Consider the following 14,873-nt stretch of genomic DNA (forward strand, 5'->3'; position numbering starts at 1 on the left):
TTTCCCTCTCTCAGCCTAGAGAAGTGGAAGACAACATAAACAGGAAAAAAAAAGCACAGAGAAACAGCATAAAGTCCATCCTTCACACCTGAGTGGATGGCAGTTCAAAGGGGCCCTACCTACCTGCAACCCTGTTGTTTGCTTCAAGAACTCTGTTTGCCCAAGGAAAAAGAGACGAGCAAATCCTGGAAGCAGATCCTTCCCCAAAGGAAGTTTCTTTCTGAGTCTGCAACCTGGAGCTTTTGCTTGAGACTCAGTCCTCTGAGCGGATTCTTTCTTCAAACTCTCACACTGGTTCTTTACTTTTGTGGGCAGCTGGAAAAAGAATGAAGCCGTAGGCTGAGGCAGGGACTCCATACTTCCAGGATAGGGAGGCAGAAAGACTGGAGGGGAAGGAAAAGTGCTAGTTGGTAACTTCTTGAATAGTGATCTGCATTCCCTCATTTCCTGCCACACAGAGACACACACATAGTCACTGCAATAGGGGAGGATGACAAGAGATGAGTACTAGACATGCAGTGTTTTCATGCTCTGATGCCAAAGAAATAAAAAACAAAGTGTTGAGCTATGAACTTTCAAAACTTTTAAGACATCTACTAATAAATGAGAGCAATCATAAGATATTTTGTCCAGAAAGTTCTCTGTTTGTTACAAGCAGATGTAGGTGGGGGGGAATTAAGTGCTCATTTCTTTAAAACAAAACAAAAAAAAAAGAGAAAAAAAAATTTCAGATCTCTCTTCTGTTCACTTTCTCTCAAGTGAATTAAAAATGGCATCTATTGGAATGCAGTGAACATCTCCCCATAATCTCCTTAAGAAGAAATGATCATACTTACCTGAATGTTTCCCTTACCAATGACTTGCTAATCCCACCCCCAACTCTTCTGTAAAGGCCTTACTCCAATTTCAGGTCTTCTACTCTAGTCGAAAAACCAGACTGATTAAACACCAACAGCAGTTTAATGCTCTTGTGACAACCTCTAACCCAACCTAGGCACATTATCATTGCTGTGGAAGCGAAGAACCTACCCAAGTTCCTGGATCAAGTTTCTGGATCAAGTTTCTGGAATATTCCTCTTTTTCCTAGATGATCCTAGGAGTTAATTGTCATTACTTGAACAATGAAAATATAATGCCCAAGAGCTGAAATTTTCTTCACAGATCCTGAAAGCTGATAGATTCGTGTGAAATTGTATCAGTAGCATAGAGCCAACATGCAACAAAAAAGAACTACAAGTCACTGGACCCAAAACACAATTATATGCATAGCCTCTCGTGTATGTGTTTACTTATTATTACCCATTACAATACCTTATGCACAACAGCAGCAGTGGCTAGTGTCCGCATGTAGGGTAGCTGCTGAGCTATATGTGTCGTATGAGGCACTATCATTTTGCCTTCACTGCTCTGAAGGCACCAGTTAGAGTATGATCCAATAGTTAACCAAGAAGGTATGTTCCTCATTATGCAATTTCACTCAATTCATTTGGGGGCAATTTTGATGGGGTTTCTTCATCCTCTCCTTTAGAGCACACACCTAAACAAAATAGTCTTACAGTTAGGTATCTTGCATGTCCTTTAATTATCAGCCTCTCCTTCTTCAAAAACAACTTTCCTTCATTGTGGTTCAAATAACAAAAGGAGATGTTTGTGGGGGGAAAAGCTAGATTCTATCATTAAAACCACAGCAATAAGAGTTTTCTTCAAACACATTTTTAATTTCTGTTGTTAGAGTAGTAGGCAGGAAAACTTCCTTATTTTTTTTTCCAAACAGGTGACAGATAAAGCTTTCAAGGACAGAACCTGATATCCTACAGTAATTAAAACAGAAAAATCAGCAAGTTTCTTCCAAAGAAACTGCTTGGACATGAAGAAATATACTCTGCTTATTGGCTCCTCTGGGGACACCGCATATGGTGACAGTGCCGCAGAAGTTGTTTTGCTCTAAATAGCAAGATTATTTTATAGAAATAGGATTATTTGTCTTACTGGAATTCCATGACTTTTCAACAACATGAGACCTTTCAATTTGAGACACTGCCTTTTTGATTCAGATCAGCTTTCAACAGTTAAAGAAAGGTCAAAGAGTCAGGTTCAGTTTCTTCACCCCACATGCATATTTTTGTGAAGGAAGGTGTTTGGAGAGAATTAACTGACCAACACACATTTAAATGTACTTGGCCAACAGATGTCTCCAGCATGATGTTTTATGTTCCCTTTTCCTAGTAATGTAAAGGATAAATGATAAAAAGAAGAGAAAATATAATAAACAGAACATGTTCAATGTAAATTTCTACTACTCTGTACTTGCTAAGCAACTATCATTAAATGAGAGTATAATTAAAAGCACACTTCTTCTTAACATTCCCATGTGAATGGAAGATTCTTTTTACCAGATAACTTGCAATATCTTGAATCTCATGAACTAACATTTGTTACTTACAATTCATAACTACAATGCCATGTACAGCATTATAGGCTTCATTTCAGGTGATACGTTGAAGCCTATAAACACTACTAACACTTCCAGTCAATATTCTTTTCCAGCTCAAAGCAACAGAAGTATCAGAGCAAATCAACCTAGATGAAGCAGCATGATCTAGGACCATGATCTATGATATCAAAGGCTGCCTTTGAGAAATCTTCTTTTACCAGGCAAAGATCCTGGAAAAAGTCTCCAGATCACCTACTGAAGTTTCTGGGGTGTAGACAAGAGGTTATTTGGTCTTATTCCTTTCATGTAGCAGTTCAGTAGAAGAGACTAAGATCCAATGTCAAATTGTAAGGAAAAAAAAGAAAATCATAATGGCTTTGTCTATTGGCATTTTCCTCATGGAAATAGCTGAACAACAAAACAGTTTCTGGAAGATCAATCTGAAACATCCTGTTAGGAATAACGTGTTTTTAAATTCCTTCCCTTACGTCAAGGTCATAGCATTGCTCCTTTTTCAAGAAAGAGAGAACCCTTTACTTCTAACTTCTATCCTTTCATACATCTTTCTTCCCTTAAAAAGACTTGTTTTGAACTCTGAAGAAAGAGGTTGGTAATTTTTGTGTTCTAGCTATCGAAAATACTAGCCTGATTCCTACATAGATATGTATTTCAGGCTGAAACAACTACATCTTTCTGCATTCTGAGATGAGCAATGCTAATAAATACTCCTTTACCTTTCTTTTAAATCTTTAGAGAAGCAAAGAGGTCTAGAATAGACCTTCTAAAGTACCCAAATCCCTCTTACAGGAGAAGCTTTTTGGTGCCTCACATTAATCAGCAGAAACGATTCACTCTACTGAGACAGCACGTTGGGCCAGCTTAAGGAGCTGAATATACAACAGCTTCTCAGTCACTGAATTGTAGAGTTCGCTGATTTACCTCAAGTGCAGTCTATGACGAGATTCTTCTAGTTGGAACAGGTAGAAATTATGGCTGTGGTGACACAAGAACAACGCATGTTGATGATCTTCAGCTACAGATGAAGTCAGGAAAGGCACTGGTAGTTCTATTTGTGAACACACAGAAGACAGTAAGGAATCCTATGATTGATGTTTTCATCTCCTTCGGACAAATAAAGGAATCTCTGCAATGTATTTTCACAGTGACTCTTCTTCTTCTTTCTTCTGCCTTCCTTTTCTATATAGCAGGTTTCATGACCCCTAATTCAAAAGCCAGTGAAAATAGTGATCCCTGCTCTTCCGCATCAGTAAGCAGAAGCTCAATAGCCAGTAAAGAAAAGTTTAAATAACTGTAAATTCTACATAATACCATCAGCAAAATAAGTAAAAAACTGAATCTATGTAATTGGTAAGTGGTATAGAATATAAGCAACAATACTTTTCTTATTTCTAACACTGCAGCTCCAACAGCCGCAGGATCCAAGTGAAAGAACATGGAAACAAAATGCAATCTGCCACAGCAAATTCAAGTTACCTGCAGCTAGATCAACTGTTTCTCAACCCAGGCTGAAGATTTAAAGCATCATGCAGTTATTTTAAAGTGCAACCAGCAATATGGAACGCTTGCAATTCCTAAGTAAAACTGGTTCTAGGTTAAATAATTGTTGCCCTGCTGCCAGTAGTCATACGTCTAGAAACGTGCAGGCTGCAAACCCACTGCAGGATCTATGCATCAGCATCCAGTTGAAGTGTTATTCAAAATAAATATCACAAGAACAACAAATTTCAGTAAAGTACCTTTTCCCTTCAAACTAGCACCAACATGACAGGCATATTACAATATCAACAGGAGCAATGTAAGGCTGACTTCAAATTCCACACTACCAACACTGTAAAAAAATATTAGTTTCCCAAAACTTCCCGGGTTTGTTGGTTTTTTTTGGTTTGTTTTTTTTTTGGAGGGGGGTTTAGGGGGGAGCAGGGAGAAGGGGGAGTGAAAGGGCAGAGAGGACTTGATAGGATAGCAGGGAAGAAGTCATTGAGCATTCATTTCATATTAGGAAAAATTTCTTCACTGGTAGGGTGGTGAAGCACTGGCACAGGTTGCCCAGAGAAGCTGTGGCTGCCCCATCCCTAGCAGTGTTCAAGGCAGGCTTGATGGGGCTTGGAGCAACCTGGTCTAGTGGAAAGTGCCCCTGCCTGTGGCAGGGGGTTGGAACTGGATGAGCTTTAAGGACCCTTCCAACCCAAACCATTCATGTCTATGATTACAACAGCTACACTAGATAATGTTATCAAGTCCCAAAATGCAGAAAAGGCATCAAAATCATTGATGAAAAGTGCTGATGTTAAAAGAGTAAGTTTCATATAACCCATCATTAAAAGCTAAACTTGCAGACAAACAGAATGGTAGGAATCTTGACTTTTTGTGCTCAACTTCTTTAAAGGCCTATGAAAAACCAGAGAGGGCCAGGGCACTATCTGGATTATCAGACAAGGTGTCAGACAATACCTGCTCCAGACTGGCATATGTACCAGTTCCTGAAAGGCCCTTCCTAGGAGTGATAAAAAGCTACAGCTTTTCTGAACTCAGCATGACGGAGAATTCCAAAACTGTATATAGCTGTCACAGCAACACACACTTGAGAAACACAGCCAGTGTTTCTTGGCAAATACACAACAGCAGGAAAACACATGGGGTATGAAACTGAATGTTAACTTAATTATAGAAAACACTACCTTGCATTAATAGATGCATCAATTTTATAAAACTTGAGAAATGGGTATATTTGTTAAATAATGTTATAATTATTTTTTCATTTTTAAAACTTCACGTTGCAAGCATATTTCTGGATGTCTTTACTAACATGTTTTGTTTCTTGTCAGCTTTGTATGCTAAGTACAGTTGACAGCAAACCTTTTTCTGGCCTATCTAAACCACATGTTAAATCACATTAACAGACTTTACTGGCACCAATATACAATTCTGCCATAAAGACAGACCTTCATTTAACCTTAAGAGAAATTCTGTGTTTCTGGGCAGAGTACATGAGCTAATATTTAAAAATATTTTTTATTTAAAAAAAAAAAAGTCAATGTTTTTAAGACATCATATGAATGGCTTGCTTTCATTGTTTGCCTTTTTCCTCCTTAAGTCTACTATAGCAAAGGTTACAGTATTTATGTATACCTTGAACTTACTTGAAGAAATTACATAAAATCTGTAGTGTCTATACTTTCCTTTTTGGCTCTTAATGCATGTCTTGCCTATTTAATTCAATCATTAAAATGTAATTAGCTTTCCTAAATTTCTTATGATTTTTTTTTTTTAAAGCATCATTTTTCTCACCGAGTTCTCAATCTTCACGTAATTCCTACACTTCTCTGGTCAAGGTCTTTCAACCAGTTTATCTGCAGAACCTGGAAGCTGAGATACTGCACATAAACAGTGTTAAGAGGAGCGATTCCCATACTGTTCAGCAGCCGCACCAGACTAGATGCCTGTGATCTGGGGGGTTTTACAGGTGTCACATAATGGTCCAAAACACCTTTTCATTTGAGAATAGCTCAAAGCTTTTTTCTGCAGGTTTTGACCCTTGACCATCTCCTTCATGACTTTTCTGGAGAACTCAAATACAGTAAAAATGCCTGTTTCATGCAATAGTTACTCATTTTACTTATATCTATTTAATATTACTCAGTATTTTACTTATATCTATTGAATAGAATAATTTTAGTGAAGGGCAACATGGATAACTGGAAAATAAGAGCTAAACAAATTGGTTGCCTTTTTAAAGTCAGCAGTTTTAAGTTCTGCTTTGGAAGTACTCAAAATGTGCATTTCAGAATTGAGCACTTAATACGTTATTTTCCATATGTAATACTAATTTCTTTTGCTAAGTGAACTTCCTAACTCTAGAACTTACAAATTTAGCATGCAACCTGACCAAAAGGCTTGATTCTTTCCTCGTTTTCAGTAGTAATAAGAACTCTACAGCTAAAACTGGACTGAGTTTTCTAGTAACTCTTACCGCCAAGACACAAAGGGATGCCAAATACTATTGTAAGCTGTTAGCTTTCCAGCACCAGGAAGTGTGCGATGTAACTAAAGCTTATTTTTGTCTTAACGCAAACTAGTGACGGTGGATACAGAAACCAATTCAGACTTGAAACCTGCAAATGACGTGCAAGCAAACCATGATACCTCTGCAACATATAGTCTGACTCTAAGGTTCCAGATTCAAGTTTTAAGAGAATCATGCTTAAGATTAGAATTACTTTTTTTTGTTGTTGTTTTTACCTACTAGGAGTTAACAGTACATGGAAAAACACATTCTAGATTATCTCATATTCCTGTCACCACACAACATGCTGTCTTTCATTAATTAATTAAATGCTTTCTGAGGATTTCCTGACTTGAATTTCTTACTGGACTAGTGCCTCAAATTCAGCCATATTTTACAGTATCAAATTAAAATTGTGTCATTCAACTTGGAATAAGATCACTACAAGTCTTATTATAAAATTTCTCACAAGTCAGGTGAGGTGAAGGCCATTTGAAATGTATCATTTGGCTCTGCTTAGGTAGAACTGCTTGCATCAAGATGTCCCTGTATCTTCTCACCATGCAAGCACCTTCACACCTACCTGATCAGCCAGAACTTGCAGCTTTTGCACTAGGCACTATTAATTTTGGCAGTGCCTCTTCACAGGCATACCAGTGTGCAGTATTTGACTGTCATTCTGTATCTGTTGAAATATTAGCACTTGGTTTAGGTGGCATGCAAGAGAAAGCAAACAGAATTACATAATAAATAAAAGGAAAAAAAATATGCAAACATGTGAAGCTCTATTTCTAGCCTAGGCTTACCACTTTACAAAGTTATTCAGAGCAGGGAAAAAGACAGACATCAAACATCCATACCAAAATAGAAACTTACCCCACTGACTGATCTGGGTTGGCGAGCGTTTAACCATACACTGAACCTCACAGGACTCTCTTTCCTTCGAGTCAAGACTTTATTGACAAAAATAAACATAATCCAGGGCAGATAAAAAAGAGCTTCCCACAAACTCAGGCAAACACACAAGATACTATGAGCCCGCTTGAAAAAAAAACACTATTTGAACCACTACCGAACACTTTCGTATATGATTAGTATCTATAACATGCACAGTTTAATTTGAAGCAAGTCTGGCAGTAACACACACTGGAGATATTCTTGACACTATTCTCTTATAGCACAAAATTAGTCACCTGATCTCAGAGTTCTGTGCCAAAACATAAAGGCCAGTATTTCCTCAAAACATTTGTTATATTTAATAAAATACTTCTGCCTGCAAGTTTGGCAGATCAGCTCTCCTATAAAAGACCAGCAATGCTCCTTTCTTTCCTTCACATTTTCTTTTTAAGGCAAGACTCTAAAATTAGTCTGCATCAGAATCAAGACTGTTCTTCATTAAAGTTTCTCAGGCTTTAGCTGTATATGATATGCAAACTCGTATTTTCCACTTAATGGCTTTCTAGCTGCCAATAAAAAAAGATTTAAAAAAAAACCCAAAAAAACATTCTCGCAAGCATTCCATGCTGCCATTACTTCTACATGCTAAAAAGCCTGCATTACAAAACTACTTTACACACTCTTAAGTCAAACTCCATCTTCCAGTTTACTGAAATGCACAAGGAAAGCAGAGCACACATGACACAGCCAACAAAGAAAACTTCAATGTAAATGTCTGATCAAGTAAAAGTCCTTCATTGCTGGTTGACATATATCCAAAACCCATTCTCTAGAGGCTATAGAATTAAGAATTACATTATATAGAATTCAACCAAGAATAAGCTTGCATTTAAGTGTGGTTATTCTTGCAAATAGCTATTTCCCCAAGTTTAAAATTATTCTTAATTCATAGTTTAATACCTGCATAACTGAAATCCCCATAAGCATTTTGCAGACTAGACCAGAGTTTACTACTGCATAACTTTTTTTCCTTCTGCTTTTTTGCTGGACAAGCATTATATTGAGCATTACTTCATGTATATAATTTCACATGTAAACATCACATAATTTTCTGTTCTTTTATTTCTTCAGTCCAACAGAAATATTCTGCAGACAGAACTGCCAACTTCATGCTCTGAGTTGCGACTTACTGTAACAGTCAGCTATTACTAGCCTGGCCAATCTTTTAATGTTCTTTTTCCAAGTCATCAGGGAATAACCATTTACCAGTCAAGTTCTTTCATTCTATTTTATAAAGTAAAGCATACATATATATTTAAGCAGCCTGCATGCCAGCAGAATCATGTCTGGTACCCAATAAAACGCATTCTAATGGTACTTGCATAGGCAACTGCAAGTTGTTGGAGAGAAGCTATAGGAAGTATTTGGGTGAACACTATGGCACACTGCAATACAGCATTAAAACATTTCTCCCCTCTGTATGAATTGAATGCAAGTTTCAGAAATATAGCATATTCAAGTTTATGCTGGTCTAAAGTTTTCTTTTCCAGCAATGTATCTAACATTTTATTTCAATATTTTCATTAATTATTTGTTTTCCTTTCTTGTACATTTAAAATATGCAGAAAAATAAAAAGGGGTGCAGTAGGAAAACCCAAAAGCACTAAAAATATCAGGAGTCTCTCATTACTACAGTCAACTGATGATTTGCTTTCGTACTTAACTGCAGTTTATTACAAAAACACGCAATGAAACATCTGCATTTAACAAAACTATATGGAAGATGCTTCCTATCTCCAAAGTCCGAACAGAGAACACTGGAGGGAGGAGGAGAGGGGGAAGTGTACACTCCACAACTCCAGTGGAATTACCTAAGTACCTGTTAAGAGCAGGTACATTGGCAAACCCTTCTCAAAGAGCCAATCATTTAACCATGATAACCTTGGCCTCTAAGGAAATGAATCATTAACTGGCCCATACAGATTTTTGAGCTCCACTGTATCTAGAGCTCAAAATAATACTGAGTATAGACTAAAAAAAAAAATGTGCAAACATATGATGAATCTTTAACTGCAGCTTAATACACAGTGGTAAAAGGCATTATTGAGAAAGCATAAGTATTTTACAAGGAAAGGAGACAGAATGTAAATCTTCACATTCTTGTCACTACAGACAACCACTTCATGTCTTCTTTCCTCAGCAATTCCTCAGCATGCATTAACACCACACATATTCCTTCCCTCTTCTTTACCACTTAAATCAGAGGAAATGGTTATTCTGAGCAGTGCCCTAAATGTTAATGTTAAAAAAAAAAAAAAGTCTACTTGGCAGCTAGCAATCACAGAAGTCAGTATCATCTGACTACACTGTTTTCCATCAATCTTAAGGCAAGTTTAAACTACTACTACATGTTCATTTGCAGCATAAATATATAGTGTCAACAAAGTTAATCTGAAGTAAAAACATGACACTATAGACAAGGACATCAGTAATCCATCTCCACATGACCTAGCCATAAAGTAGACAATGCAATGGGAGAAACCAAGGTTACTATGAGAAAACCAAATTCACACAAGCTTAACAATCCATTTCAGAATTGTAACCCACATTAAACACAAAAAACTACATGTTATAGGAAAAGACGGCTCACAGCTATTGTAACAATACTCATCCCCATGACTTATTAGAATTAGTCATTTTGTTCGGTCAATGATTAAAGTTACTAGCTTAGTTAGTTTACATACACAGTTTAAAACTCCATAAACTCACAAATTTCTACTTATTACGCTTGAATGGTTTGCAGTGATAAACAACTCAGACTCTACAAGATTAGCGCCCACTACACATAGTTCTAGCTCAATTCTGATCAGGTCTTCAAATGAAGAAGACAAACCAAATATTTCTGCTGCATGTTCCCTACAAACCTATTTCCAAAACCACTGTTCAATTTAAATCCAGTTTGACACCTCAAGGAACAGGAGAGTGTTGTAACAACAATGGAGTAGATGAGCATGGTCCTATTTCTCCCACCACAAGCACAAGGCAAGGGACAGCAAGGACAAGAGGCAGCCCCATCATTACTCATCTTGATGGATGACAACCAGAGATCCAGGTAGCACAAGCAGAGAGCACAGAAGCCCAGCCTGTGCTTTTGAAGGCAGTCAGCAAGCCAAAAGACACAAAGCAAAAGGAAAACTACAGTGGGGAAGGCAGAGAAAAGACATATGAGAAGAACTTAAACTACAGGGGGTAAATGCAAGAGCAGTATGGCAGTAAGAAAACCTTAACTGTCATGCTACAGTCAGGGAGACTTCTGATAAAAATCCCTGGAAACACCACACACAGTCGTCCTGTCCCCCCCCCATTTTAAACATTTTTGGTAACTCCAGTACTCATAAACCCTTGGGTTGTTTCTTAAATAATAAACAAAAATACCCAGGCAGTGAAGGGGAACAGACTTGAAAGTCAAATCTTTTGGTGGTTGGTTGCTACATTCTACACTCCCCTGTAGCAGAACCACTTAGTAGAGTGAACTCCACTGTCTTGAATGCTCTTGCAGCATTAACTTCCTTCATTTATGAAGCCACTGGCAGGACTGGAGCCAATGTTATGGGTATAATGCTTAGGCTTCAACATTAGCCTCACTATTGCATCAGCCATGCTATTTTTAAGTACAGTTCAGCTTTTCTTTCACAATCTGATGCAAGCCTATATGGGGTTTTGTTTTGTTTTAAACACTGTTCAAATGCAGTTTGTTCAGCACCACCTTTTTTGCTAAATATTTAACAGCCATTCTAAGACTGTACAACATCTACTGGTGTGAATATTTATTAAAAGCAGTGAGGGCTATGCTTGGCAAGAGAGCTGCTAAAATTGATCCTTCTAAACATGCAAAGCTGGAAAAACATTGTTAATACTTCCATTTACTACTTCAGGCTGTTAAGACAGTACCAAAATGTTTGGCATCGCTGTGCAAAACAGTTACGAGACATCACAGATTCTAAACCAAAGCTTTTCTAACAGAGAGGCACACATTAGAGCAAATGAAAAGCATGACAATTTACAATGGAAATTTTGCAAAATGACATCATCAAGTTTTAAACAACCAAAGTAGGAGGATTCTCAGAAAGACAACTTCCAGGCTTCAGAACTTACAACCAATATACATTCGTATTTGTGCTGTATTGCAAAGAGCGTGATCAGCTGAATTTACAGCTCCAAATCTCAATGCAATGTGAACTTGAAATCTGAACAATCACTTTTATTTTGGATGATCAATGCTCACATTACACTTATCAGAGCTGGCAATCAAGCATTTAGAAAAAAATTAGGCCCTGTCAAGAATATTTTGCAATAGATATAATTGTTCTTCCCCACACTTCTTAATTGTCAGCACTACAGGAGAAGAACATTAAGTTCCCAGTTTTTAAGTACCCAGTATTTCAGAAATGCCTTTCTCTTTAACCAACCAAAGCACGGACAAATGTTTTGAAAGTGTTCTCCAATTGCAAATGGGTTTGAGTACCCAGTTTGAAGTATCTTTGGCTGAGTTTCAGAAGCATTCTTCCTTTGAGACCACCAATGCAAGCATGTTTTAGAAAAATATGAAGTGAGACCAGTCAGTGCCGGAATAAACACCATCCAAGAGACAGCATGAAATAAAGAATCAACAAAAACTAAAAGAGGTTTTATTAGAACATGAAGCTGCAATAAAATGGAATTAAACAGATGAGTCAAGAATATAGGAGAACTACACTGAGGCCGGGGAGGAGGGAATGCCTCTTCCCAATCTGCTGGGGCTCGGGAGGAACAAGTGCCCTTCACTATGTGTTACCCAATTTTTGGTTTACCTAACATAAAATATTTTCATAAAAAGAAAACCACATTTATGTAACATTCATAAAAGCTAGTGCATTCTCTCTTAGAACAAATTCAGCATAAAAAAAGCTGAGCTAAAATGCTAACTGAAAGGAAGAATTTGGGAGTTACCAACCCAGGACTGCAGCAGAAATGCAATAGAATTCTTTAAGCAGTTTGGTGAGCTGTCACCAGTTCCTACCCTGTGTATTTAAAAAAGCACCTCCCTACAGTTTTCAGATAGTTCACAACCTCAGAAAAAAAAAAAACCAAAAACATCGAGTCTGATTTGTAATGTAATTTAATTAAGAGGCTACAATCACCAGTTTACTTCTCATGCTCTTTATCCTTGGACTTGCTTTTATTTTCATCAAGGTAACATTCAGGATGTCATCTGAAACACTGGCAATTTCTCAGGCATAACACATCCCAGAACTGCATCATGGGAAACCAAGATACCTGCCCTCTCCTATCTCCTTTAATATTTAACATCTCAGCTTTTTGAAAAAATTCAAGTAAGTTCATGAAAAAGTAACCATCAGGCTCAAGACAGCGTGCTTGAAGAGGAACACGCAGTTGTCAATTCCTCCACCTACCTTTTCCATCAAGCTATCTACCAAAGTCATTCAAATCAACTCAACAAACAGTGGAAAAAAATAGTTTGAATAGATCTGAACAAGGATTCAAAAGCACATTCCATTTTCTTGGCTCCAATACGCCCACCCTGGTCTGCTCACTGGCCAAAGTAAAACCACAGAAAAACCTAACAAGATCTGAATTACTAGTATAACCAAAGTCCGAGCATGTTATTTTCACCCAATCATGCACTCAGGCCACATTCTCTACTAGTTCAGAAGATACAAAATGAACAAGGGAAAGTGATAAACTGAAAGTCTCCAATAACTAGAGTATCTGGAAACAATAGCACTGAAGTACCTTGCTAGGACTAGCGATCCTTTGAGACTTACCAAGATACATGTGACAAGTCCAACAGACTGCTTCGCCGCTTGTGTTATGACCTACACCTGCCCAGCTGCTGCTTCCTCTAGAAGGAATTTCAAAGCCTGTCCAGAAGCTTCTAGGCCGCTGCACAGAGCAACGGGAAGAGTTGGCAAACAGACAACAGCAGGTCAGCAGGTTCTCCCGCAATACTCTGGCAAGCTCTATAGGTCTTTACTCCAAGCTTCTGCTTTCTTCCACAAGCACCAGTGAAAAGGAATTCAGAACACAAGAACAAAACCAAGACTTTCTTTTTCCTTAGAAGCTTCACAAAAAGAGAATTCATGACATAAAATTCCTCAATCCCAAAAGGTCGAGCTCAGGGCAGCTTTGCTGACTGCACTGTGGATTCTAAGAGTGAAGGAGCCATGAAAAGGGACATGATATGGCTGTAAGGCAACAAAGGGTGAAACGGGCAAGCATTAGTTACATATCACAGATGAAACAGTAAGTTTCCTTGTGGCCCTTCTAGAAATATCACTTTCCAGAAAGCTGCATGTTCTCTCTCTCAAACTAGTGTTGGAAATTTATTAAAAATAAATATTCACCATAACAACACTTAAGATAGAAAAAAAGTACACAAAAATCCATAGCTTCCTAGAACTCCCTACTTTTAAGTCAAACTGTCAATCATACAATGCATTACAATAAATATGGAAAATAAACAGTGCCAGGACTACGGGCTTAGAGATGAAATACTACAGTGGCTTCACCTCACTTCTTTTCCCCTTTCCTAACATCCCACCTGAAGCTTTCAAATAAAGGAAACTAACAGGTCAGGGAGGAAAGCAAAGAAGGAGATAGCAAACAGAGAAAGGTAAAGGGACATCAGGAAGTAAGTAAGCTGTTAGAAACAAGCCAGCCATTGGAATTCACAGCAGCATCTACATTAAGTTTCTTGAAAAATGTTGCTGGGACGAGGGTGAGGGAGGAATCCAAAAAAAAAAAAACGCAGGTTTGTGTCAGAAACAAACTAAAGGCGTTCTAAAGAAGCAAGATTTAAGTGCAAGCTTAAGACTAATACAAGCCAGGCTTGCAGTCTGCGTATCAGCCTAAGATATTTAAGGTTTTCAGCTTCAGCTCTGCATTGGAGGAAGAATGTTATCTCTGTTTTAGTGAAGCAACACCTTCAGTTCCTATTTTACCAAAGGTCCCAATTTTAGGTTCATTTCTTAAAACCAAAACCAAACAACAGAATCACTAAACAAGTAACCCATGCTTCCTTGCTGCGTAACTAATATAATATAAAAGAACAAGTGTATTGAGTTTCTCCCAGGATCACCAGCTAGTTGAGGTTGTAAGGAATCTCTGGAGACCACCTAGTCCAACCCCACTGCTCAAAGCAGGGCAAGCCGGCAGGAAGAACTAACAAGCTACAAATGGAATACAAAGCTGAAACTTCTGAGACTCGGAAGCAAATGGGGATAGGAATTAACAGACCAGCTTCCCCTCCTTCTACCCATTTTTTAAGAGGTCGGTGGCAACAGTACTTCATTATGGGCAAGAGAAGCTGCACGTAAGAGACCCGTATGCTAATTTTTGGAAAAGCAGGCTTTTTCTTTACAGGAACTACCACGTATTCAGTGAAGCACAGCGTGCCACAAGGCCATTAATGTAACTATATTTAACATATCATTCTGACACCTCATTATCAAATCGGTA

General features: G+C 37.9%; 1 protein-coding gene across 7 annotated transcripts in view; it reads right to left on the bottom strand.

Annotated features, from left to right (window-relative positions):
• TSC22D1 (TSC22 domain family member 1) overlaps positions 1 to 14,873 on the bottom strand; it is a gene marked incomplete at its 5' end in the record, with an annotated part of 95,433 nt that overhangs the window by 55,936 nt on the left and 24,624 nt on the right. The window contains 2 exons of one of the 7 annotated variants that reach the window (XR_013956453.1): positions 124 to 315; positions 3,374 to 3,500. The exons of 3 other annotated variants lie outside the window; for them this stretch is intronic. Coding sequence is in view for 1 of the 4 variants with exons in the window: in XM_080613666.1 (XP_080469792.1) it covers positions 7,101 to 7,143 (43 nt within the window). Of the gene's footprint in view, positions 1 to 123; positions 384 to 3,373; positions 3,501 to 6,759; positions 7,144 to 14,873 lie in introns of those variants that run through there. 3 more of the 7 variants (XR_013956451.1, XR_013956452.1, XM_080613666.1) reach the window with 3 other exon arrangements.

The sequence above is a fragment of the Psittacula echo genome (genome assembly GCF_963264785.1).
Source record: "Psittacula echo genome assembly, chromosome: 3".
Classification (NCBI taxonomy): Eukaryota; Metazoa; Chordata; class Aves; order Psittaciformes; family Psittacidae; genus Psittacula; species Psittacula echo.